The sequence below is a fragment of the Puma concolor genome, chromosome E2, assembly GCF_028749965.1.
Source record: "Puma concolor isolate L17-30 chromosome E2, mPumCon1.1.hap2, whole genome shotgun sequence".
Lineage (NCBI taxonomy): Eukaryota > Metazoa > Chordata > Mammalia > Carnivora > Felidae > Puma > Puma concolor.
This window is the reverse complement of record NC_141681.1, coordinates 36,836,336-36,863,603: the sequence shown is the minus strand read 5'-3', so window position 1 is coordinate 36,863,603 and position 27,268 is coordinate 36,836,336. Positions and strand designations below refer to the sequence as shown.

At 37.9% G+C, this 27,268-nt stretch overlaps 2 protein-coding genes across 8 annotated transcripts in view; one reads left to right on the top strand and one right to left on the bottom strand.

Moving 5' to 3' along the window:
* The window catches only part of ITFG1 (integrin alpha FG-GAP repeat containing 1), a 358,049-nt gene extending 347,390 nt beyond the window's left edge, over window positions 1-10,659 (bottom strand). Inside the window, exons 1-4 of one of the 2 annotated variants that reach the window (XM_086689522.1) lie at window positions 10,259-10,659; window positions 8,482-8,554; window positions 2,379-2,524; window positions 487-544 (exon numbers count right to left, since the gene is read on the bottom strand). In XM_086689522.1, coding sequence (XP_086545648.1) covers window positions 487-544; window positions 2,379-2,524; window positions 8,482-8,554; window positions 10,259-10,466 — 485 coding nt within the window. In that variant the 5' untranslated portion in view covers window positions 10,467-10,659. The remainder of the gene's footprint in view (window positions 1-486; window positions 545-2,378; window positions 2,525-8,481; window positions 8,555-10,258) is intronic. The other variant, XM_086689523.1, reaches the window with a different exon arrangement.
* A 38-nt stretch (window positions 10,660-10,697) lies between these two features.
* Window positions 10,698-27,268, top strand: part of PHKB (phosphorylase kinase regulatory subunit beta) — a 265,138-nt gene continuing 248,567 nt past the window's right edge. For 2 of the 6 annotated variants that reach the window (XM_025920805.2, XM_025920806.2), the window contains exon 1: window positions 10,698-10,852. In XM_025920805.2, the coding sequence (XP_025776590.1) occupies window positions 10,777-10,852 (76 nt within the window). In that variant the 5' untranslated portion in view covers window positions 10,698-10,776. Of the gene's footprint in view, window positions 10,853-12,314; window positions 13,129-14,139; window positions 14,291-16,758; window positions 16,823-27,268 lie in introns of those variants that run through there. The other 4 variants (XM_086689518.1, XM_086689519.1, XM_086689520.1 and 1 more) reach the window with 4 other exon arrangements.

Sequence of the window (27,268 nt, the reverse complement as noted above, 5' to 3'; positions counted from 1 at the left end):
TGTCTCCCTCTCTCTGCACTTCCCCACTCAGCTCTCTCTCAAAAATAAACATTAAAAAGATTGTTTTAATAAATTAAAAAAGGATAAGTTTCTCCTTAATATAGACATCTGTCTAAATTTCTGGAAGAAATCCCATACCATTCATATTTATCAATCAAGCATTAATAGTTTTACCCTGAAACAGTTACCTTAATTCTTTGAGTAATGACATGGCTATAATCAACACAGATCCATAATGAAGATATTCAAAGCTACTGAAGCAAAAACAAAAACACAAAATTCTTCCTCTTTCCAAAATACTGAATTTCATTTTTCTTTTCCCTCCATTATGACAGATAAATATCATTTAATCAAGTACCAGCCTCTATCACCTTCAAAGGGAGAATGAATTTAGTGTCAATGCCATGTAGCAAAATAGTCTCTTATGTGAGAAATTTTATGTTTTTAAGTTTAAAATCATTCAAACGGTAGCAAGCATATACTTACTCCATAATTAGTGGTTCATCTTGAAAAGTCCTATTGAGTACAGTCATATTGTTAGGATCTGTATAGAAAAAAAAAAAAAAAATATATATATATATATATATAAGGCACTTTCTATTATTTTAAATTTTTTTTAAAAAATGTTATTCATTTTTGAGACAGAGAGAGGAGAGAGAGAGAGAGAGAGAGAGACAGAGCATGAGTGGGGGAGGGGCAGAGAGAGAGGGACACAAAGAATCCAAACTAGGCTGCAGTCTCCAAGTCATCAGCACAGAGTCCAACGCAGGGCTTGAACCCATGAACTGTGAGATCATGACCTGAGCTGAAGTTGGACACTTAACTGTCTGAGCCACCCTGGAGCCCCTATGATTTTTGATATCTACACTTGGGGTAAAATATCTGCATTCTTTTCAACGTTCATCTCTAATTAATTCCAACAATTACTATTAACAAGACACTATAAATCTAACTTAAACAGACATCCAAGTTTGTAAAGACAAAATCCTGGGGTTCATTCTTTTTTTTAAGTTTATTTTGAGAGAGAGAGAGAGAGAGAGAGAGAGAGAGAGAGAATATGTGGAGCAGAAGCAGAGAGAGAATCATAAGCAGGCACTGCAACGGCAGCAGTGAGCCACCCAGACACCAATGGGGTTCATTCTACAGTTAAAACCATTACAAGAACTTTTTTTTAGAGGCTGCAATCTAAAAATCTTAGGTGAGTTTTCTTTAAATACAAATTTAGCAGTTGGCAATATGCACAAAACTACTTGATTCTAAAATATCCATGCTTATGTACACAAAATGCTTTACACATGGTACTATTTCTTCAGATATTTACTGACTGAATTAATTTGAAGTATTGAAACTACTGCTTAAGTTCAAATGTTACCAAAAACACAACTGCATCCCTTCCACCCCACCCTGAAAACTGGCCCCATGAACAAAGTCATCTATTTAGTTATAATTAATTCGTTTTTCAGATAAGTTCTGAAAGTTTAGGGGTGGATATAGTAGACTGACTCTCAATCTCCGCTACAACCTTTTTGTGCTTTTCTGTACTGGGAGGGACTAGAAACCAAAATAGCTATTCTCACGTATCTTTGCATCTGAGATTCTGAATAAGATGTAAGCCTTGACAATCAGATACACTCTGAGTTTTGGAAGCTAGGAATGAAGTGAAAGCTGTGTCTCTGCTATTTCTACCTCAGTGTCTGATCATTGAATTTGTGAGTATCAAGAGGCAGGGTGCAGGGTAACCATCTGGCTGGTGAGGGTCACAGCAGACACAATGTCATCCTAATAGTTATTGTGTAATTGGCCATGTTCTGACAGTAAAAAGCCTTCCTTGAAGGCTTTGGGGATCGTTCCTGAAAGGTCAACCTAGAATGTGTTCTTTAGCCATCCCAATAATTCCATAGGCCATAAAAAGCCTTTAATAATTCTCTCTCTTCCTTAAGCTAGCAAGAGCAGAGTTTGTTCAACCCCAGACTAGTCCTGGGTTACAAAAGAAAAATTAAAAAATTGACTTTTAAAAAAGTTTTACAATTACTGATTTTTTTGTTGTTGTTGTTAAGTTTAAATGTTTATTTTTGAAGAGTGAGAGAGGGAGGGAGCAGAGGAGGGGCAGAGAGAAAGGGGGACAGAGGATCAGAAGCAGACCAGTAGTGAGCCCGATGTGGGGCTCGAACTCACAACTGAGAGAAAATGACCTGAGCTGAAGTCGGATGCTCAACCAACTGAGCCACCTAGATGCCCCTACAATTACTGACTCTTAAGAACTGCATTACTGAACTGATTTCAGAACAATATTTTTGTTACATTTACCTAAGAATAAAAGGCATATTCTTCCTTTAATATCCAAAGACACCTATTAAGAACTCTTAAAACAAATTCACCTAATGTTTGATTTTGTCCCCAGAAGATAACAGCTCCCAGTTCACTGCTGGCATGATTTTTGGGAAGATACGTGAGGAGGACATCCATTTGTGAATCTCCATCATAATCCCCCGGGACTACACTTGTTATCAATGCACTGTGATTCCTATAAGAAACACACATTTTAAGGTATCTAGTCAGTCTATAATAGAAAAGGACAACATCTCTATATCTGTACTACATACAAATATTTTCAATGCAAAATTTAAAGTTTCACATTAATTTTATTCTCGTCTTTAATATCTTATTATCCTTCATGTATGTAAGCCTCCTTGGTCTACAAAATAATTCAGGATGAAGGTAGAGCTATCTTAAATAAAAAATCTAAAATATTTCAAAAGAAAGCACAGTTAAAAAAAAAAAAGCACAGTTTTACATTCATGCACTGCTTAATATAGTCCTTTTACTTAGTTCTTTTGTCAAGGACACCAGTGCATTTGGCTGGCTTATAAGAAATAGAGGCTCGGGGTGCCTGGGTGGCTCAGTTGGTTAAGCATCCGACTTCACCTCAGTTCATGATCTCACGGCTCAAGGGTTTAAGCCTCGCATCAGGCTCTGTGCTGACAGCTCAGAGCCTGGAGCCTGCTTCAGATTCTGTGTCTCCCTCTCTCTGTCCCTCCCTGGCTCGTGCTCTCTCTCTCAAAAATAAATAAACTTTAAAAAAAACTTAAAAAAAAAAAAAAAGAAATGGAAGCTCATAATCAATTGTTAAAGCACTGTCACTTTGTCAGTTAAAAGGTATTATTTGTGAAATATTTAATTTTGGATTTTAATGCAGATTTAAATTTTACAGTGAAAATTAATCATTTTATTTCTGAAAAAATTCTATATTCACAATGGAAAATAAGTTCTTTTTACTAAACCTGGCAATATACTATCAAAACACATATACCTAATACCACGTTATTAATAATGAAGTAATTCTGAATTTATTTATATTAACATTGAAAACGTAAAGCATGTCTTGTCATAACGCAGTTTGAATAACCCAACCAAAAAAATAGGCCTTGTGTTCAATTTATATTTAATTCCATTTAGAGCAAATAGCAAGGCAGCAAGTTTTCAAATATATAATTATTTTGAAAATACCATCAAAGTTCTAAAAATATACATATCAGATTTTATTTAAGATGAAAATGAGAAAAATACTGAAAAGGTTAAATAGGGTGAAGAAAAACAATACTATAGATTTATCATGATGCATCTACCTACTGTGTCCCACACATTACATCAATGCTTAATAGCTATTAATTGATAAGTTTCCAAACCTGAAATAGGTACTGTCATTCTCACTGAATGGACTAGGAAACTGAAGTTTGTAGCAATTAAGTAGCTAAACCTAAAAGCTAATAGCAAACTACTAGTAGCTAGAAATTCAAATTGTGTCAGTCTCTAAAATTGATTTTCATTATGATAAAATCATTTTGGTAATGCCAATTTCCTCAAATAATTCCAATAAAACTTTAACTTTTCCATGAAAAATACCTGGTGTTTAAAAATGATGATATAGCAACTATACACGCTACTATGAGATACAGTAGCAAACTATATCTAATTGTGGAGGCCTCTTCATGTGCATGTGTACATATGTATCCACAATAACACATACTGCACATACTTCGCAGTAATACCTGTCTATATATATTCATAATTTGGGGCTAAAAATATTCTGGAATAGATAGAAATATATTACAAAGGATTAGATGGAAATTTAACCTAATCAATGGGTTTTTTTCTTTTTCTTTTTAAATTTTTTAATGTTTGCTTATTTTTGAGAGACAGAGTGCAAGTGGGGTAGGGGCAGACAGAGAGGGAGATACAGAATCTGAAGCAGGCTCCAAGCTCTGAGCTATCTATCAGCACAGAGCCCAACCTGGGGCTCAAACTCACCAACCATGAGATCATGACCTGAGCTGAAGTCAGAAGCTTAACGGACTGAGCCACCCAGGGGCCCCAACCTAATCAAGGTTTTATTGCCATAAATACCCAGCTTCTTTATGATTGTAAAAATACAAAGTAGAAGCATTTAAAGATATGAGATTAACTCATGTGTTTATCTTTTCTTCTTTCAAAGAATCCACTAAAATTATATGGAATGAACTTTAAAAACAAAAAAGGTATAGCCCCTCAGAAACAAAGAGATCACGAAGGAAGATATTGATAATGGACTTACCATGGCAAGGAAACTGTAAGCTAAAGTGTCTGAAGGTAAAGTCTTAACAAGAAAAGCTTTTGGCCCAGAACACCTGAGAGGCTCAGAATTTGCAGTCATCAGATATTGTGAAACACAAGAGTGATGCAGAAGGCTGAATACAGGTTAAACTGAAAGTCTGTATTGTGAGTGACGGTCCCTTCTCTGTCTCTCTCTCTTACCAAGACAAGGACCACAGAGTTTATTAATCATGCATTAGAGAGTTAAATTACAGCAGAGGGTAAGGTTTTAGCCATAAGCTAAAAACAGGGGGTTAATGGAAAGTCTACAGAAGGAACAGTTTGACCCTTCCTCCAGCTCTACCCTATTCCTGGACTGCTAGTCAGCCAGGAACATGACCACAGGGCAAGAGACAGGCGACATGTTCAACCATGCAAAGACTTTCCAATTAGCTCTTTATTGCCTTACTCTTAAATATGATACCCCTGCTTTCTGAAGAAAACTATGAATATCAAAGAGAACCAAAAAATAGCAATAAAGAATCTGAACAAAACAGATAGTAAGATGAATAAAGAAACTTCAAATTACACTTGAAGACATAAGAGAAGAACGTATGTCCATAAAACAAAAAGAAAACAGCCTGCTTACAAAAGGATAATAAGAGAACAAAGAAAACTTCTTGGAGATAAAAAATATGACAGCTAAAATAAAAAATTCAATAGAAGGCTTAAAATAAAAGTGAGAACACTTCCTAGAAAGGGAAACAAAATGAAATGAGAAAAACACAGATAAAATGAAGGAATAAAGGTTGGACTCAGCAGTCCAATAACAAAGTGATAAGAATCTTGATAGAACAAATAAATTACTAAAGAAATAAGAACATTTCAAAAAGCCCCCAAGGATAGAAGCTTCCAGTTTGAAGGTATAATAATACCTTCAAATACTTCTCCAGTATAATAAATAAAAAATAATCTATATCAAGGTACAACATCATGAAATACCAAAACAAAAGGGATAGAGAGACCCTAATAGCTTCCAAAATTAAAAATAAAACAAGTCACATTAGAAGGATTAGAAGAAAGAAAAGCATTGGATTTTAAAATAGCAACCCATGAAGCTAGAAGACTATAGGCCAATGAAATTATTAAGAGTAAAAAAATTGGGGGACGTTGAACATACCATACATTCTATCTCAGGAATTTCCTAAAGGATGCATTCCAGTGAAGTAAATGAAGAAGCTAAGAATAAAATGGCACAGGATCCAAGAAAGAGGGATCCAACAAAGAACAGCAAAGGGAAAGTCTCCAAATACTAACCTTGCAGAAGGCTTAAAAATGAACTCTGATTGGGCAGAAGTGTATAGGACTCAAAGGGGAAAACAAAATGTACAATAGATATTTGGCCGATATGATGCAACATCTACCAAGAAATTAAGGATATGTACACAGAAAACTATGCAATTGATTGTTTTCAAGTTTATTTATTTTGAAAGGGAGAAAAAAGGAGTGTGAGTGTGCACATGAGCGGGAGAGGGGCAGAAAGAAAAGGAGAGAGAGAAGCCTAAGCAGGCTCCTCCTGTCAGCATGCAGCCCAACTCAGGCCTCCATCCCAGGAACAGTGAGATAATGAGCTGAGCTGAAATCAAGAGTCGGAAGCTCGACCAACTGAGCCACCAGGCACCCCTGCAATTGATTTTAAAAAGCAACGATTTACGGCAGGAGGAAAAACGATACAGAAATGAAATACGGGGGTGCCTGGGTGGCTCAGCTGGTTGGGCGTCTGACTTTGACTTGGGTCATGATCTTGTGGTCTATGAGTTCGAGCACGTTGGACTCTGTGCTGACAGCTCAGAGCCTGGAGCCTGCTTCGGATTCTGTGTCTCCCTCTCTCTGTCTACACCTCCCCTGCTCGTGCTCTCTCTCTCTCTCTCTCTCTCTCAAAAATAAATAAACATTAAAAAAATTAAAAAAAAATGAAATACTGTATGCTTCTTGGTTCTGAAGTGCACAGAATCTACATGGTCAAAATGTAAACAATGTTTACTGATTTAACTAAAAATATGATATAATGATAATTGAGATGATATAATTTAAAGATGGTAAACCCTCATCTATGCTAACAAAAATCCAAGAGATAAAGATAATTACTAAAGAGATTACAGTGTAAAAGCTTATTTTAAAATACAGAAATAAACACCAGAAAAAAATAGCTTAAGTTTTTAAAAGTGGTTGCATCTGAGAAAGGAACAAGGGAGCGGGGGAAGTAAAGAATGAAGGAGAGTTATTTATACTTTGAAAAATATTCTTTTTGGTTTTTGGGGTTTTTTTGAGGGGGGAGGGGCAGGGAGGGAGAGGGAAAGAATCCCATGCAGGCTCTGTGCTGTCAGCACCGAGCCCAAAGCGGGGCTTGAACCCGTGAACCCGTGAGATTATGACCTGAGCTGAAACAAAGAATCGGATGCTTAACTGACTGAGCCACCCAGAAGCTCCATATGCTTTGAAAGATATTCTAAATAAATAAAATAAAAACAAGTTTCTAAATTGTAATAGTATAGAAAACAACACTGCATTTGTTAATCAAGAAAAATGAAATGAATTGGGATTTTTTTTTTTAACTTAGTGGAACCCTAGTCCTTTGTAGTTCAAACATTTCTTTCCAAGAAAAATCATTTGTAAGCAAGTCATTTCTTGTATATAATATTTATCTTTCTGTTCCCACTCCAAGCATGCTGATATCCAGTATGTAGGAAAATTTCTCACTAGGGTAAGTTTCTGTTTGTCCATTTAAAACTTTCCTTTCAATGTTCTATCTTAAGGCCATTTTTTAAAACATAAGTGTGAGTTTAAATATTGTAGACTCTGGGCAGTTATTAACCCACAAAGGAATTTAAATTTTTCTTAAACCATTTCCTAAGTAACCTCTGATCTTTCTGTAAACCAATTCATCCTGCACATGGTTAACAAGTAAATAAACTTAAAATACTGTTGTTGTTTTTTCATCTCTCCTTTAAACAACAACCTATCATTCTCCACTTCTCATGGGATTGGGTTCAAACTCTTTCTGATATTTATGAAGGCTCCTAGTCTGCCCTAATCTCATCTTCTTGGTCCAAAACTCTCCAAAGTACACCCTACACTTCTGTTAGGTAAATCTTTCCACCTCCTCTTCACAATATGCTTACTGCCATCTTGTTAATGCTGTGTCGCCAAACTTGAAAGCCCTTACCTAAATTGTACTGAAGGTCACTGAAATTTTGTAACTTTCTGGAAGCTTCCACCTTAGTATGCACTAACTCATTTCTTCTTCCTTGAACCATCCAGCAATCAATCCTTGCTTCTATGTTTCAAAACTGTGCTGGCTCACTACTGAAGATCACTGAGTTTCAGGCAATGCCAGTCATATAAATGAAAGAACTATTATTTGAACATTTAAAGACTTCTGCTTGATTTAAATTCCTTCAAAATAAACCTTAAAACACTCATCACCTACAAGTCAACAAACAAAAAGAAATTAGAACACCTCTTCCCCAGTGCAAATGAAGCCCCCCTCTCACCCTCAATACATAGTTGACCTGACAAGCCTGTGTTCCCACGGGCACACTCAGGATGAGGGACAATCCCCAACACATTCATGAAGGGGTACTATATTGCTAGAGAATGAAGGGTGTTTATGCAGGAACAGATGTGAGCTACTCAAATTTATTAATTTGTTTTCAAAAGTAAATGACTTTTAAACTTTGGTATATTCACTATTTTTCCTAACTAATTACTTGCTACTCACACCTCATAACTAGTGGTTTTGTGTCAACACAGTTAAATAAAATTGATTTCAAAGACAACCTAACTAGCTATTACATATCAATCATTACAGTAATGATTGTTTTTTATAGGAACAGATACATTTGTACTTACTTCAAGGATACTTTTACTTTGGGTTTAAAATAGGGTGCATTCTGGTCTGCCAAAAAGACGATTAAATCATTTCCTAAAAGAAGCAAATATATGATATTAGAGAAAAGTTTCTAGGTAACACCTCCAATCAGTAGTTACAAAAAGCTTTCTGGGTGCTGTTCTTAACAAAAACACTTTTATTTTACTCTAGTTACTATGCCCTTTCAAGGTGAGTCCTACATGTCTAATGGAATGGAGATACTTAATAGTATATCACAAATTCAATGTTAAAAAAGTAGCAGAGAAATAGGAAGGATGAACAGTTGGTCAAAACAAACTGAAACCAATGGCTTTTTGCCAGGAATCAGATCAGTTGACTTAACCATGTAAAGAACATACCTTTTAATTATAGTATATGTCAAGCCTTGTTTCCCCAAGAACATGACCCCTTATAAGCTGTTTAGTTCATCATGCAGATGCATCACACCAAGGACACAGGAACTCCTACTGTAGGTATCTGACTAGTAACAAGGACATGACTACATACTTAAGAAGAAAAAGATGAATCCTCCAAGACCCTCCTCTTGTGGCTCCTATGGAACCATTCCCCAGGATGTTGCATCTTTGGAACTCATTGGATGCATTCAGGAGGACTCACTGAACAGACTTTTGAAATGGTTTAATTAAACCCAAGCCATCTTTAACGTTAAAAGGAGAGTCTCTGCATCCAGTTTGGATGGAGTAGCTGGGGGTTTGATAGTGTGCACCTTTCTTGCAATAGATACATAGTCATACAAAGACAGGAAAAATATACAGGGTCCCCAGGGGGTTCTGGTATTGTGGCAAGAGTCCAAGAAACCTAGGCCAAGATCCTGTTAGTTGAGCTCTGTTTAAACCCGCTTCACCTCCTTCCTTCAAGGCCTTGACCTACCCAGTTTTGTGGGTACTCAAAAGAATGCTAAGACCCTCTAATACCCGTGGTCAGCATCAAAATTTACAGTAAAGTTTGTTTAGTGATGTTTAGTTAAAGCAAAGAACTCCTAAGAACCTCGAGTTGACAAGGAAAGCAGAGATTTGGAAGACAACGGTGGTGACCAAAGTGAGGAAAAGGTCAGGTGCATATGAAAGACTAGACAGCTCAGGAGGGAGAAGAATCTACAGTTTGAGAATCTTTTCCCAAGGAGACACTGAGTTTATCAGTGGTCCCTGCAAAATGCTTGTGTGAGCTGTGGAGTGTTTAGGGCGTTGGGGAGTGGGGAGTAGGTTCAAAGAAAGCTGGGACCATGAAAAAGAGGAGGGGCAGGTGAATAAGGCAAATGAGGTAGGTAAAAGTCCCCTATGAGAAGACACTGTCAAGTTGCATCTTTTCCAGTTTATGAAAGGGGAAGGAGAATTGAAGAAGTAAAGCAGGAAGGAACGAAAGGACTTTAGGAGGGAACGCAGAGGCAAGCTACAAAGACTCCTGGGAATCAGGAAGGACTTTGAAAGGCAGGTGATTCCATGGGGAGGAGGGGGTACATGGGTGAAGGCCTACGGCTTCTCAGGAAAAAAAAAAACAAAACTGGGGTGTTTCCAGGACTTATGTGGGTAAATAAAACTGTGGGGTGTCAGGACAAGGGGCTGGAAAACATGGAGAGAACGGGCAAACTGCAAAGGATGCTAGAGATAAAGGGAGAGACAGGGTCGGGAAAGAAGGGTTGGGAAATGCAGGAAGACTGGCCATCCGGGCTAAGGGTGTGGGGTACACCGGGAGGGGCACAGGGACAGCGGACAGAGGGAGGGCCGGGCAAACACTGACTTTCCCGCAGCACGAAGAGGTCCGTCTGCTTGTCGGAGTTGAGGTCTCCGAAGGCCGCCAGGGTGCCCCAGGCCTCGGCCCCAAAGAGCTCGGCTGTGACGTTGTGCAGCGCCCGCGCCGGGACCGGCCCGACTCCCAGCAGTGCGAGCCCCCCAAGCAGCAGCACCAGCAGTGCCCAGGAGCTCGGCAGCCGGCCCGCCGCCGCCATGGCAGCCCCTCGGCCCCCGCCCTCCGGCCCAGTGCCGCGCTTGACGGCAGCCGGAAAGCACCGTGCTGCCGACCAAGAGAGAAAGCGCACAGCCTCCCCGCCCGTACGAGCCGCCACCGGCTCCCCTCTCACTTTCCCTTAGAACTACACCTCTGACTCTTGGGAGGCCGTGAAGCTGGGTCGAAAATCGCCCCTGCGCTCACTTCCGGCCGGCGCGCCTCCCGACAGTGTCGTGCGTGGGGGCGGGGCCGGCCGGGCGGAGCTGACAGTAGGCCTTTGGGGCGGTGGCAAAGGCGGCGGCCTGAGAGAGATGGTGGGGGCGGCGGGGCTCATGGCTGAAGGGAACTGGAAGGTGTTGGAGCGAAGAGCCCGGGCCAAGCGCTCAGGTTTGGCTGGCTGGGGCGACACCCCCTCCCCTGCACCAGGGTGGTGTTCCCCCTCAAGCGCCTTGGGCGGGAGGCTGGTCGGGGTCCTGGAGTTGAACCTGTGCCCGCGTGTTTCCCCTTAGAAAGCAGACTGCGGTCCCGGCCTTCCTCTTCATGTTTACCCCCACCTCCCAAATTGGTGGTGCCCCCGACTACATGTGTTTTTCCCCAACGCTATTTCGTGTGTGTTTCGCTCAGAAATTAGGTGGTGGTGTCCACCAAAGCTGGAGTTTTACTCTTTAGAAATAAGGCGGCTGCCAGGTTCCTGGGAAAGACAGTGGGTCGTCCCTCAAAAATCAAATAGCTTCATTCTTAGATGTGATTATGATCTGGTCCTAGAAAACTGCCAGCAAAAACGTTTTGCTTTATTTCATATCTCCCTTTTATGTTCTTCACAAGTTCTGAGCCCTAGCCGATTACTATGTGGCAGAAATTGAGTGGAGACAGGGCCTTAGGCTATGAAGGGGGTCACGTTGAGTGTGCTTAAGGGCTCTGGAGGAAGCGGGTTCCTTCCCTGGGCAAGTGGCCTCAGGACACATAGTTCCCAGCTGTGCCTCCCAAATCCAAAGCCACCGAGGTCAGAAGACGCTGCGCAGGCAGTTACTACAGTTGGAAGTGTCCTGAACTGACTTGTTCAAATTGCAAAGTCACGTCTTTGAAGTTAGCACTTAGGGCCCATCAGTCCTCTGAGAGACAGGATTGAAACTTCCCTCGTTTCTGGCTGGCTGTATGTAATCTTGACTAAAAGTGTGCTTACAAAACAAAAGATGGTGGGATGACAAGTGTTCATTTAATCTTCCCTTTTAAAGGATTGACATTACTATTTTTCAGTGTTGAAAGATGCTACTGTTAAGGAAAGGCATAGCCCTAGAAAACTAAGTCTGCATTTGCATTGATCCCTAGAGGGTTTTTTTTTTTCTCAGCTAAATGCCCCCATTATGTTTGGGGTTTTACCCAATTTATGAAGTTCTTGGTTGTCCCTTGTGTAGTTTTCCTTTTTTAAATTTGAATAAAGTATCTAATTTCATAAATAATACAGGAGAAATTCATCCAATCTTTGTTGCTAATATCCATTATGTTTTTAAACTTTATTTATAAAGTTCTGCACTTATTTACTTAGATTATAGCAAAACTACCACAGAAATATGAGAGAATTTTTTAACAGTCCTTAGTACATTTAACAGTAAATATAGTTAGTTGGTATAGTCATATATTTGTGTTTCACACTTAAAATTTTTGTGTCATATTGAAGTATTGATTGACTGCTAACAATGTGTTTATTTGGGCAATAAAGGGAATTGGATTGATAATATCTGGTCAAAGAGAGTAACCTGAATTTTCTTAACAGGGAACTGAGCTCTGCCCTCCACATCTATTTTACAGCATTTCTCTTTCCTCTTAATAAGCATATAGGATTTATTTTCTTTTCCAGTTTTTATTTTCTCTGAATTGCATGTCATAACAGTGAGCTTTGAAAACCTACCTTCTCTTTCTTAAGTGAGAAAAAAAACTCAAATTTTATTTAACTTTTCTTGAATGCAGTCACTTAAGTCCAGTTTCATGTGCAAAGTAGTTAAATGCATAGTATAAATGTTGGATGTTCCTATATTGTTTATATCATTGTAGTAAGAGATACCATTTGAAGTCATTCAAATTCATTGAGGTTTCTGGTTCTCACTCTGTAAGGTATTGACTATATAGTTTCTTGAATGAATCCTTGACTTCCTATGTCATTGAAAACAACCAATCTGATTCTGTTTGTTACTTTTAGAAGAATATATAAACTCAGCTTAGTTTGAAACTTGGGCTAACCTGGCTCTGATATAGATGTCACTGCAAAGTTCTGAGCATTGTTACATAGTAGCATAATCACTGCACTGTTCAATAGAGGATGCCACTCTTATGTAATGTTAATAAGTGGATATTATGTATTTCCTGCCTCATCCATATAAGCAAATGTAATTTATCAAAGCAAAGAAAATCAAATTTTCAAGTCATTAAAAAGAAAATAAAATTAAAATGAACCTCAATTATTGCCTTTGTTGCACACTGCATCATGTTAATAACTGCTCACACTGCTTTCAATTAATCTAACGCTGATTGCTTCTAACCTTCACTAAACAGTTTTGAAAATTGCTCTAGTTTAGCCTGCGACGCTTATGATTAGAGTCAACAATTTGAAATGGCCAACTCACCTGATGCCCTCGTCTCTTCTCCACCCGCTTTCTTAAGGTCTGGTAAGTGTGTAGACCCCAAAAGGGTCACTTGGTAATTTTAGATATCTTTGATTCTGAAGGTTGATGTCACCACATAATGTCATTTCGGTTTTATTTCCTCTTTGGTGGTCCCAAGCCCGAGTACCAATTCTGCTGTTATTAGGCTCAGGTTTGTACTGTGTGTTGAATGTGGCCTGTAGTGGAGCTGTGTAGGGCATGAGAAGTGCAGACTGGAAACCTGTCTTTACATCAGCTCTGTTTGACCAGGGTTAGTTCCTCAGTAACTGGAACACTCAATTGTAAAATGGGTACTTAAAAAGGTTCTTCAGTGATTATTGTCTTATTGCATAATGGAGATAACTTTTATAAATCAGCAGTTTTTGGTAAGGGTTACAATTATTTACTCTTTATCAACTCCTTGTGAAAGAGGTATTTTTACATACAATTTCATAGACAAGAAATGGAAGCTCACAAAGGTGAAGCAATTTGCCCCAGGTCTCCAGACTATCATGTTTCAAGGCCATTGCTCTGCCTTCCAGCCCATGGCTTTTTGGTATAAGGGCTGGAGGAGGCATTTGCATAATGGCTCTTAGAAGAACATGGACAGTCATGTTGATGAGACCCTTAGCAAGCTTGATGAAAGCTGATTGCTCCCCTGATGAGTGCCCAGGATTTTGAAAACAATTTCTAGGAAGTTCATGCATCCAAGAGAGACCACCTTTGTATTCCCATTAGGAACTCAGGTCTTTTGATGTATCTAGTCTACCTTTACAGAGGAAGAAAAGGCCTTTGTTTAAAGGCCATAGAGCTAAAATGAAAACTAAAGTCTTTAGGGCTTTTTTCTGTAGGCTGTGTTTCATTTTGGCCATTTAAAACCTGTTCATTAAGGGAACACTCTGCAGAAGCCTAATGTCAAGAGGCTGGTTTTTGTCTCAAATATGCCTTAAGCAGAGCCTCAGGACTCATTAACAGGTAAATGTGAGATGAGCCTGCCTAAATCCTGACAGTGGTTCCCCTTTTATTTCCATTTAGATTTTAAATCCTGTTTTGGGAAGATTAAGGAGGAAAATCATGAAAAAGGAAGGAGCTTAAAGAAGAATCACAATCAGATATAAAGGAAAGCTTTTATTAAGGCCCAAAAATGACCCTTATCTTCAGTTGTCATCTGCTAAATAACAAAATGGTATATGTAACATTGCCAGTTGATTACTGATTTAATCTTTGAACTAAGAATAAGAGGACATATATCTTTGGACTGTGTTTTCTGTATTTTAAGCACTGGACTCTTTTTCTATCTAGGCTTTCCTAATAAGGGCTTGGTGGGTTTCCAGCACTTAGCAAAGTCATTCAGCAGTTATAGGGAAACAGAATACTAAAGATATGCTTTTATGCATCAACAGTTCTGAAAATTTCAAAACCTAAGAACTGTACTTTAACATTATTTTGAGTGTTTGAAGGCATACACAAGAAGCATTTCCAGTACCATATTATTAAATTGAAATAGAATGCACCAAGAAACAAAATAGAAATATACTAAATTTCATAGTTTTAAGCCATTTAAAGGAACTGATTTCTTATAAATTAGTTTCAACATTTACACCTTTTTTTGGGGGGGGGTCCCCCTAACCAAAACTTAGTAATGGCTCTAAAAAAATCCTTAAATCTTTCATCTGTTAAAATAAATACTTAGAGTGGTTTGCATTTATAGTTTATTTACTAATTGAGAAATATTGCATTGGAATTGATTTGTTTTCTTCTATTATGGTTCTTTGGACATTACTATTGTAGGAGAGTGTTTTAAGGAATAATTTCATTTAACAGTTACTTAAAAGTATGTTCTCAGTTGACAGCGGAGCTTTTCCCTGGTACTTTTGGCTAGACACTATTCGGTGTTAGCAAAAATGGAGGCTAGTACCTTGATTTTGGAAAATTAACTTCCGGTGTTACCTAGATTGGTTTATGCATTGTAACCCTCTTTATTCCTTTTGGATTTATTTCTACTATTTTGTCTTTGTTTCTACTCTTCACTGAATTTAGTGTGTGTCCTGTGTTTATGTGTGTGCATGCTTGTTAAGTAGTGCTCTGACTGCTGATGTGTCAGTGTGTGCTTTGGTCGAATTTCTTTTGTTTTGACTGCTTAAATCCAAAGAGATAATGTGGAGGTCCAGGTTTCTCTTTAAAGAATCTAAAGAACCTTGGAGTAAAATGTACAAGACAATGAATTTATAGGCAAATTCCATAATGAAAATAATTAACTAATTAGGGAAGGAGTGTAGCATGCAGTACCTCAGATTGCTTTCATTGTCTATGTGACTACTACAGTTACACAATATGTTAGGTTGACAGAGTTAGGCAGCAATAGCAGTCACTTTGGTATTGCAGTTAAATTATTTGAGATAATTGTTATGAGCTAAGAAATGTCTTGGCATTTTTACTTTTATTCTTAAATGATAATTTTAAAAGTTACTCCTTAAAATGAAGTATCACAGCTCTATCTTGGCTCCCTAAATTTATTAACATCTAAGTGAGTTTATCAGCATGACTTTACTTTTTTCCTTATTTCTTTTTTGGTTCTTTTGGTTTTTACATGTCTCTTTCTTTATTTTACATGTCTCTTCTTTTTATACATTATAGCCTTGTTTTCAGCCTAATTCAGTAGTTAATCAGTAAGATTCTTATAGCTTAAAGAGACCATAGGCTTGGGCTCCTGGACCATTGTGGGTTTTAGCTCCTTTTAAAAAAGCCTAAGGCAAGTGTACATGTTTTGTGTTCAGCTAAACCTGAATCTCCTCCTGGCTCTGTTGCTTACTATCTGTTTGATCTTGAGCAAGTTACTCTACATCTTTGAGAACTGGCTTCTTCCTCTATAAAACTTAAGGGTAATAAAACTTGCCTGGAAGGATTATTGTGCAAAACAGTTGATATTTAATAGCTGCCCAATAAATTTTAGTTCTTATCTTTCCTAACACGGTCTTTTACAATATTGCTGATAGCTAGCTATTTAAGAGTAAGACTTACACAAAAACAGATAAGTTTGCTTGTCTGTTTCTCTCATTTTGATATCTACCCTCTAAGTAGCCATTTGATTAAGAAAACTTGTCACACTAAAAGACAATTAGCTTGAATCAGATTACCCAGAATCTAGTTCTCATTTGACTCCAAGCCTATTTTGTTTTTGTCAATAATCACAAATCTAAGGAAATTCTTTGTGATAGATAGTTTCCATGGAAACTCCTGTCTGACAGCAGGGAGAAGTCATTATTTTATGTACAGTTAGGGTTTACTTTTGTCTTGTATTGGGTATGCAATGGATTCCCTTCAGATAGGATGGAATTTTCAGAAACACTTATAAATTGTATCCTGCTGGGAGCTCCGATCTCTTCTTAGTAGGTCCTGCCCTATAATCTTGTAAGATTTAAGAAATAGAGGCCACATGATATGGGTTAACTCTCTTGGCATGAATCTCATTGACCTTAAAGCTTACTTTCTTTCTGTATTATTATCCTCAGCAGAGATGATACTTTATTTTCTAAAAGTGAAATAGTTTCATGAGGAGTACAAGGTCTTGTCTCACTGTTGTAGATTGTTACAGAATACTCACATTATGCATTCTAAAATCTATGTTCCTCTTGATGTTTTCTGTATCTTCAGTCTTCTATGGAGCAAGAGAAAGGAAGGATAAGAGGAACTTCCAGGATTCCTGATTCTGATCCAGGTGCCTACTGAACATTTCCAGATGGGTATATGATGGGGATCTCAAATGAAACCTGGCTAAAACTGTACTCTTATTTCTAACTCCTGTTCCTACCCCAAACATATACCTCCCCTAATTTTTGTCACCTCAGTAAACTAAACCATTATAATACAGAGGTTAACCCTTTTTCCTTCATCTTTTTTATTCAGTTCATTTGTAAATCCTTTGTACTCCATCTCCTGAAATGTACACCAGAATCTGTCTATTTTTCTCCAGCTGTATTCCTGCCTCTCTAGTTAAAGCACTTTCATCTCTGGTCTAAACTACTGAGATAGCCTGGAAAGAATTCACATTTTTGTCTTACTACAATCTGTTTTCCATCCAGCAGTGAGTAGCTTCTTTTAAACATAATTCAGATCATGTCACTTTCCCATCATCCTTTATTACCTTTAAGCATAAAATCCACATTCCTTTCCCTTGAGTGACCCCAAGGCACCTGGCTGTTGCCTGCCTCTGTCATCTCATGGAATACTCCATTCCTCCCCCACTGCTGTTTGGCCATGCTGACTTGCTTTGTTTGCTTAAGACACAATTTTGTTTCACTTAGACTCTCTGTAGTAGCTATTTCCTCTGTCTGGAAAGCTCTCTATCTGTTGTTTGGTACCTTGTGCTTGTCCCTTTTGATTGTCTTTTAGGTTCTCATCTTAAATTTAAATCTCCTTAGAAAGGCCTTTTCTGCCTGTCTAATCTAAGTGACCCCCAGACACATCACTCTTAATTCTGAATCTCTGTGGTGGACTTCTCGCTGTTTGATATTTTTCTCTTATCTTGCCTGTCTCATGAGAGAAGAGACTTAACCTGTTTTGTTTCTCTTGTATGCTTCAGAGCCTAGAAGAACTCTTAGAGCATAGTAAATGTTCAGTAAATCATATGGCTTAAAAAATTATGTTACTTATCACACTGAGTCCCTTTTGAGAGACAGTGTCATAATGTGTTTAATATATAAACTTTAGACTCATAGTACTAGGCTCAGATCCCAGTATGATGCTTAAAAACTTTGCAAACTGGTTTTGTACCTACTTTCCCTCATTTTGTAGTAGAGATAATAGTATATCCTTCCTAAGTTCTTTTGTGAAGATGAAATGTCTCTGAAGTACTTGGTGATTGTAGTAGTGGTACTAATAATAAAAATAATGATTATGATGTTGATGACAGCGGTGACTAATTTTTATTAGTAGCTAATTTTTTTTTTAATTTTTTTTTTTTTTTTAACGTTTATTTATTTTTTGGGACAGAGAGAGACAGAGCATGAATGGGGGAGGGGCAGAGAGAGAGGGAGACACAGAATCAGAAACAGGGTCCAGGCTCTGAGCCATCAGCCCAGAGCCTGACGCGGGGCTCGAACTCACGGACCGCGAGATCGTGACCTGGCTGAAGTCGGACGCTTAACCGACTGCGCCACCCAGGCGCCCATTAGTAGCTAATTTTTATTAAGTACTTGACATGTGACAAGCAGTGTTCTTTTCAGTGCTTTACATTTAAATCTCACAACAATCCTTTGACATAGATACTAGCTCTTGAAAAAAACCAAAACACAGAGATGTGAACTCATAAAGTACAAACTCTGGCAGAGCCACTGCTCCTCACCACTGCTGCCTTCCCCTTCTTCATTATGCATAGTGCCTAAGTGTTCAATAAATGAATGACAGTGATTATTGTTTGCATCTTGGTTATGTTCACTGATGTTCTCACACTCATTTCAAATTAACTAATGTTTATGGGGTCTCTCTAATGTCATAGGAAGTTTGTAATATATAATAGTGGTCTTAGAGAGCTCATAGCCCAATGGAACTTTATGCAGAGCCAAAGATGACTTTAGTGTTCTTATATGCATACGATCTCTGTTTCTCTCTGAGACTCTTATAGTTGTTTCCTACTTAACTTCGCTGCCTATAGCTGTCATCTCCCTCATATCACCTCTAGCCAGTCCATTGTACAAGTTCCTGTCTGGATGATTTTTCTAAAATAAGGAATTAACCATTACTCCTTTGCTTTATACCACTTACCAGTTCCTCATCTCCTGCAGCATTAATGTGGGACATTAGTGAATGCTTCTATGGAAGTGACATTTGAGCTGAAGGAGAAAATAGGAGTCAAGTAAGAAGTTAGGGTGAGGAGGATTCTAGGCTAGGACCTTGGGGGTTGATAGAGATGGACATTTGAGGAGCACTGAGAAGACCAAAGGACAAAGCATTGTGAATGACAGGAATAGGAGAGAGAAGATGGCTAGGATGGGCAGAGCACTGGAAGCCTTGAAGATACTTGGATTTTATTATAAATGAGAGGGAAAGCTATTGAAAATTTGAAGTAATACAGTGATAAGACTGAGTAACATTTTATGAAGATCCTCTGGCTACTAAGTAAAAAATAAATTGGAGAGTGGGCAAAGGTAGGGAGCAGCTGATGCAGAAACCATGTATTATATGTCTATCTCTGTTTGACACTTAGCACAGGACACAGTGCCAGGTGTGTGGGTCACTCAGTCCATTTTAGGTCATGAAAACACATATATTGACTCTGTCATCAGTCTAGATTCAGAAAATGTGGCCCCCTTGATTAGAATCCATTTATCATTTATTACATAATTTTTGACTCAACAGACTGACTTTTATTTTTATTTACTTTTTAATGTTTTTGAATGTGTATTAATTTTTGAGAGAGAGAGACAGAGCATGAGGCAGGGAAGGGCAGAGAGAGAGAGGGAGATACAAAATCCAAAGCAGGCTCCAGGCTCTGAGATATCAGCATGGAGCCTGATCTGGTACTCAAACCCACGAACCGTGAGATCATGACCTGAGCTGAAGTCAGACACTTAACTGACTGAGCCACCCAGGCGCCCCTTTACTGGTAAGCACTTAAACACAGTTAGGAGATGTCTGTTATGTATTTGGAGGGAGGCTTATTTTCAAATCCTTGAGCAGAAAACAAATAACGGAAAATTGTAAGTGTATGTTATATACGTGGTCTTGAAAAATTGGTAAATGCTTTTTGATGGTTCATTGTAGTTTTCTGTTTTTAATAAATTCACACTTATTCTCATTTTTGTCACATTAGGCCTTGGATGCCTTGATTACAGTGGTTTCTTAATGTTTTTTTAAATGTTTATTTATTGCTGAGAGAGAGTGAGAGAGCGGGAGACACAGAATGCGAAGCAGGCTCCAGGCTCTGAGCTGTCAGCACAGAGCTGTTTGCAGGGCTAGAATTCAAGAACTGTGAGATCATGACCTGAGCCGAAGTCAGATGTTTACCTGACTGAGCCACCCAGGTGCCCCGGAGGTGGTTTTTAAAAGATGAAAAAAATTGTTCCTGTTTTCTGTTTTGTTCCTTTTTTTTTCCTATGGATTTTATTAGTTACTTTTTACCAACAATGATATGACTACATATTAAGTCCTTTAAAAAGAATTATTCTTCATCTTTCAGTTCTTGATTTCATAGCTTTCTTCCCTTCCAGTTCATATTTCACCAATTTCTTGAGGAAGTTCCTTTTTACAAGTGCATAGATATGGCATATTAAGTGATTTCCATAAACCACAGTGGGAATCCTAAGTGTTTAATTGAAATTGGCTATTTTTATAGGTTCTGGTGTATGTCTTATATGTTCTTGTCTTTCAAAATACACATCGTTTTTACTTTGTTATATAAAAATTTTAAAAGCTTATTGTTGTATTTGCTGATAAAGAAATAATACATCAGTAACCTCACACCATTTCCATGGCCTTCCTTTTTGGTCATTTAAGATTCAGGTCTTATGGCTCAGGACTGAATGTTTAGAAATACATAGGTCCCACTCATGGAGATGAACGGCCATGAAGTTTTTGGATAGTAGACTGCGTCTTACTGCTAAAGTTGTGAAGGTATTCTGACAAGGACAGGCACAGGGTTCAGAATTGGGCAGTTGAGTTTTGGACTGTATTTTATCATATATGTGTTCTTTCCTGGTATGTTTTGAAAACATACTCATATCAGGTGTTTCTGTTGTTCCTTTTGCATTAGTCTTCCTTTTGAACTTGAATCAGTGAAGAATTTTCTATGTATTTAAAATCTTTTTCTTTATGTGTTCGCATTAATTTTTAAAGCTTGGTCATAAACATCCAATGGTTGCTTATAGTTATAAAAAATCAGTTTGTCAAAAATATGACCTTGGCTTGCTTTGGTTGTAATCAGTAGACTATTTTTTCCATGAAGTTTTCAGCTTATAGGACAGTTAATTGTTTATGTAATTTACATCTGAACTTTTAACAGCTCTTGATTTACAAGGATTTCAGTCACATCTTTTTTTTTTTTTCTTTTCTGTCTTCTGAATATATTTCTTTCATGAATTTTTGTCTGTAACCTAATAGCAGTTGTACAAATGTATCTAATTCTTCAGAAATTAAGGGTGAAGAAATAAACCTCTAAATGTACTATGATCTTTGATTTTAAATGTTTTTATATACTTTACTAATGTATTATGATATATTACAATTTACTGATGTATTTACTGATACGTTATGATGAAATTTTGGCATGTCTCAACTAACTCGTGTATGTGTAAAGCAGACGTCATAACCACTACACTGTGGAACCACAAGCCCCAACTAACTCGTGTGTGTGTGTGTGTGTGTGTGTGTGTGTGTGTGTGTGTGTGTATGTATGTGTGTAATTTGACCATAGACCTTGTTGTCTTAATGTAGTGGCCTTACTATGTTCTCTTTCTTTAAGTAAAAACAATGTATTTAATAAGTTTTGAACAACAGGACATCCTATGGCTAAGTGATTTCAAAGTAGTCAGCACTGTTAGGTTTTGACTATTTTGGTGTATAGATTTGGTTAGGTGACTTCATCATGAAATTGTTGAGGATTTTTAAATCTATGTTCGTCAGAGATATTGGCCTGTAGTTTTTTTGTAGTGTCGTTGTCTGCTATAGGTATCAGGATAATGCTGGCCTCATAGAATGGATTTTGAAGTTTTCCTTCATCTTCTATTTTTGGAATAGTTTGAGAAGAAGAGGTATTAACTCTTTAACTCTTTAAACGTTTGGTAGAATTTACCTGTGAAGCCATCAGGTCCTGGACATTTGTTTGTTGGGAGGTTTTTGATTATTGATTCAGTCTCCATAGTAGTCATTGTTCTATTTGCATTTTCTATTCATGATTCTATGTTGGAAGATTTTGTTTCTAGGAATTATCCATTTCTTCTAGGTTATCCCATTTGTAGCCATGTAATTAGTAATAGTCTCTTACACTCTTTTGTATTTGTCTGATAACAGTTGTAACTTCTTTCATTTCTGATTTTATTTGAGCCCTCTTTTTTCCTTATTGAGTCTAGCTAAAAGTTGGTTAATTTTGTTTATTTTTTCTAAGAAACAGCTCTTAGTTTCATTGGTCTTTTCTATTGTCTTTTTAAATCTTTATTTCATTAATTTCTGCTCTTAATTATGACCTTCCTTCTACTAACTTTGGCTTTGCTTGTTCTTTTTCTAATTCCTTTAGGTGTAAAGTTAGATTGTTAATTGAGATTTTTCTTGTTTTTTGAGGCAAGCCTTAATCATTATGAACTTCTTACTGAGAACTGCTTTTTGCAACTTCTGTTGACTTCAGCATGCTGTATTTACATTTTTATTTTGTTCAAGGTATTTTTTTATTTCTCCTTTGATTTCTGTGTTGACCCATTTGTTGTTTTATAGTGTGTTATTTATCTTCATATATTTGTGATTTTTTTTTTTAGTTTTCTTCTTGTAACGGAGTTGTTTCATATCATTATGTTTAGAAAACATGCTTGATATGATCACAGTTTTAATTTATTGAACCTTGTGTTTATGACCTGACCCAGCATATGATTTATTTTGGAAAATGTCCCATGTGATTTGGAGGTACTGATGTTCCCTGATATTGTATTGCTGTCAATTTCTTGGTTTAGGTGTGATAACATCTGCCTTATATATTTAGGTACTTCTGTGTTGGGTGCATATATATTTACAAATGTTTTATTGTCTTATTGCCTTAGCATTATGTAATACCCATCTTTATCTTTTATTATGGATTTGTTATAAAGTATTTTGTCATATATAAGTGTAACTGCCTCAGCTTTGTTTTTTGTTTTTTTTTTTTTTAATGTTTATTTATTTTTGAGATAGACGGAGCACGAACTGGGGAGGGGCAGAGACGGAGGGAGATATAGACTCCAAATCAGGCCCCAGGCTCTGAAATGTCATTCAGCACAGAGCCCAATGCAGAGCTCGAACCCACAAGCTGTGAGATCATGACCTGAGCTGAAGTTGGACGCTCAACTCACTGAGCCACCCAGGCACCACTCAGCTTTCTTTGTTTTCCATTTGCATGAAACATCTTGTTCCATCCCTTCACTTCTGGTCTGTGTATGTCCTTACATCAGAGGTTAACCCCTTGTACAAGTCATATTGATAGATGGGTCTTGTTTTTTTTTGTTTTTTGTTTTAATCCATTCATTCATATTTGTGTCTTTTGATTGGAGTATCAATCAAACTACAACTGTGTGTTGTCCAGTTTTCCAAGCACCATTTGCTAAAGAGACTGTCTTTATTCCATTGGATATTCTTTCCTGCTTTGTCAAAGATTAGTTGGCCATAACCTTTGTGGGTCCATTTGTGGGTTCTTTATTCTGTTCCGTTGATCTATGTGTCTGTTTTTGTGCCAGTACCATACTGTCTTCATGATTACAGCTTTTAATACATCTTGATGTCCAGGCTTGTGATGCCTCCAGCTTTGGTTTTCTTTCTCAGGATTGCTTTTGCTATTCAGGGTCTTTTCTGGTTCCATACAAATTTTAGGATTGTTTTTTGCTAGCTCTGTGAAGAATGCTGATGTATTTTGATAGGGATTGCATTGAATATGTAGAGTGCTTTGGGTAGTATTCACATTTTAACAATATTTGTTGTTCCAATCCAGGAGCATGGAATATTTTTCCATTTTTTTATGCCTTCAATTTCTTTCATAAGCTTTCTAATGGTTTTCAGTGTATAGTTTTTTCACCTCTTTGGTTAGGTTTATTCCTATTTACTTTTGTGGGTTTTGGTGCAATTGTAAATAGGATCGACTCCTTGATTTCACTTTCTCTTGCTTCATTATTGATGTATAGAAATGCAACCAATTTCTGTGCTAAACCTAAGACAGGAAGCCATCAAAATCCTCAGGGAGAAAGCAGGCAAAAACCTCTTTGACCTCAGCTGCAGCATCTTGTTACTCAACATGTCTCCAGACGCAAGGGAATGAACTATTGGGACCTCATCAAAATACAAAGCTTCTGTACTGCAAAGAAAACAGTCAGCAAAACTAAAAGACAACCAGTGGAGTGGGAGAAGATATTTGCAAATGACATATCAAATAAAAGGGTTAGTATCCAAGATCTATAGAGAACTTATCACACTCAACACCCAAAAAACAAACAATCCAGTGAAGAAATAGGCAAAAGAAATGAATAGACACTTTCCCAAAGAAGACATCCAGGTGGCTAGCAGACACATGAATAAATCCTCAATATCACTCAACATTAGGGAAATACAAATTAAAACCTCAAGGGAAACCGAGGGGAGCTAACATGGTGGAACAGCATGGAAGTTTTCTGTGTGTCTTGCATCCATGAAATACATCCATACCAGCACTAAACCATCCTGCACACCGAAAACACTGATTGGAGGATTAACACAATAATCTGCACAACCTGAACCACAGAATTAAGCAGGTACCCAGCGTGGAGAGGTGAACTTGGGGAGCAAGAAGCAGCTGCAGGCAGGGAACCACTTCTGTGGGCAGAGAGGACAGAGATGGTGGGGGGGGGGTTGGTGATTCGGGAAAAGTACCCCTCCCTAAAGAGCAGCTAGAGACAAAGTGGAAAATTGGAAACAGCTGCAGGGGCTAAACTAAAAAGGGAGAAAGGAGAAAGAAGAGGGTTTAAATTCCATTAAGCCTGTAAACAAGGGGATTGGAGAGTCTGCAACTCCACAGCTCGATAGTTGGTGGTGCACTGGTGGGAAGGGCGAATCCCCAGGAGCAGTGTGGGATCTGGTATGTTCTTGGACCACACGGGGAAAAGCAGTTCCCCTGCTGGAAGTACATTTGGTAGAGATTGTTGAGGACCCCTGGTCCCAGTAGACCCCAGGAAATGCCCACATTCGCTAGTGCTGGAACAAGGTGATTAAGGGTGAAGCCTGGTGCCAGATGTGTGTTGTGATTGTCCATAATCCCTGAAACGCTGCTGCTTACACTATCTCGCGAACTTTTTCTGGGGCTGGCTGGCACCTGGCCACAGTCTTGGTGCATCGGCAGCAGCAGGGTCCAGCCAGCTTTCCTGGGTGTATCCGGCATTTGGCCATTGCTCGGTGAGACCCTCCTGCAGATGGGCGGAACAGGTCAAAGCTACAGTCCTTCAGATGTAAGGTGGTGGGGAAAACATTGGCATCCGAAACAAAATTTGGAAGAGAGGTACTTACTGGGGCTTGGTCACGGACAGTGACAAAGTGGGGAGTGGACCAAAGCTAAAGACCGAGGACGGGTGTGCGATGGCTGATCAGGGAGAACAGGGTTCTGACACTAGAAACTGGGTAGCTGGGTGATGCCATTTTCACTGCTCCCGCGCATGCACATTCGCACCTAGAAGCACCACAGCAATCCACCCCAGTAGGCTAGCAGTGCCATCTAGTGGAGAACGGAGCCGTTACCCAACTGGGTAAGCCTCTCCCAACTGGGCCAACCTCGTTCTTCAAGAACACAAGTCTCACTGCCTGCTTAGTTTATGGACTATAAAGTGCTTCATAGTCTGATTTCTAGGAGAAAAGGAAGTAATTTTAGTCATATTTCAATCTGTTGATCCATATAGGGTCCATCTGTGGATCTGTTGATCCAATAGGGTCCATCTGTTCATTTTTCTTTTCTTTTGTTTCTCTTTTTCACTTCCTTTCTCTTTCTTGAATTCCGAAAGAAAAAATTCATTATTTTCAATTTTTGTTAAAAATATTTTTCTTTAATTTTTTTACTATATTTTTTTACTTTTATATAATTTTTTTCAAACTATTTTACTTTCATCATTTTATTTTAGTCTACTACAGTGTATTCGCTTTTTCCAATTTTTCAATGATTCTGATTTTTTTCTTTTTCATTTATTTTTCTTGAATACAGAAAGAAAAAATTCATTTTTATTTTCAATTTTTATTAAAAATATTTTCTTTAATTTTTTCTACTATATTCTTTTGTGTAACTTTTTTAACTTTCTATATTCCATCATTTTATGTTAGTCTAAATCAGTGTATTCACTTTTATAAATTTCTCAAATGATTTCCTTTTTTTCCTCTCTAATCTATCAAACCACATTCAACACCCAGACCAAAACACAACAAGGATCTAGCATCATTGATTCGATTTTGTGTGTGTTTTTAATTTTTTAATTTTAATTTTTTTAATTTTAATTTTTTTTAATTTTAATTTTTCTCCCTCACCAATTCCTTTTCTCCCTTCAAAATGACAAAATGAAGGAATTCACCCCAAAAGAAAGAGCACGAAGAAATGACAGCCAGGGATTTAACCAACACAGATACAAGCAAGATGTCTGATCCAGAATTTAGAATCACGGTAATAAGAATATAGCTGGAGTGGAAAATAGACTAGAATCCTTTTCTGCGGAGTTAAAAGAAGTAAAAACTAGTCAGGATGAAATAAAAAATGCCATAACTGAGCTGCAATCAAGGACGGATGCCACAGCAGCAAGGATGGATGAGGCAGAACAGGGAATTAGCAATATAGAGGACAAACTTATGGACAATAATGAAACAGAAAAAAAAAGAGGGAGATTAAGGCAAAAGAGCATGATTTAAGAATTAGGGAAATCAGTGACTCATTTAAAAGTAACATCAGAATCATAGGGGTCCCAAAAGAGGAAGAGAGAGAAATAGGGGTAGAAGGGTTATGTGAGCAAATCATGGCAGAAACCTTTCCTAACCTGGGGAAAGACACAGAGATCAAAATCCAGGAAGAACAGAGAACCCCCATTAGATTCAACAAAAACCGACCATCAACAAGGTACATCATAGTCAAATTCACAAAATAATCCGGCAAGAAGAGAATCATGAGAGCATCAAGGGAAAAAAAGTCCCTAAGCTACAAAGGAAGTCAGATCAGGTTTGCAGCAGACCTATCCACAGAAACCTGGCTGGCCAGAAAGGAGTGGCAGGATATATTCAATGTGCTGAATCATAAAAATATGCAGCCAAGAATGCTTTATCCAGCAAGGCTGTCATTCAAAACAGAGAAAAAGTTTCCCAGAAAAAAACTAAAGGAGTTTGTGACCACTAAACCAGCCCTGCAAGAAATTTTAATGGGGACTCTCTGAAGGGCGAAAAGATGAAAAAAAATAAATAAAAATAGATAAATACCAAAGGTGACAAAGAATAGAAAGGA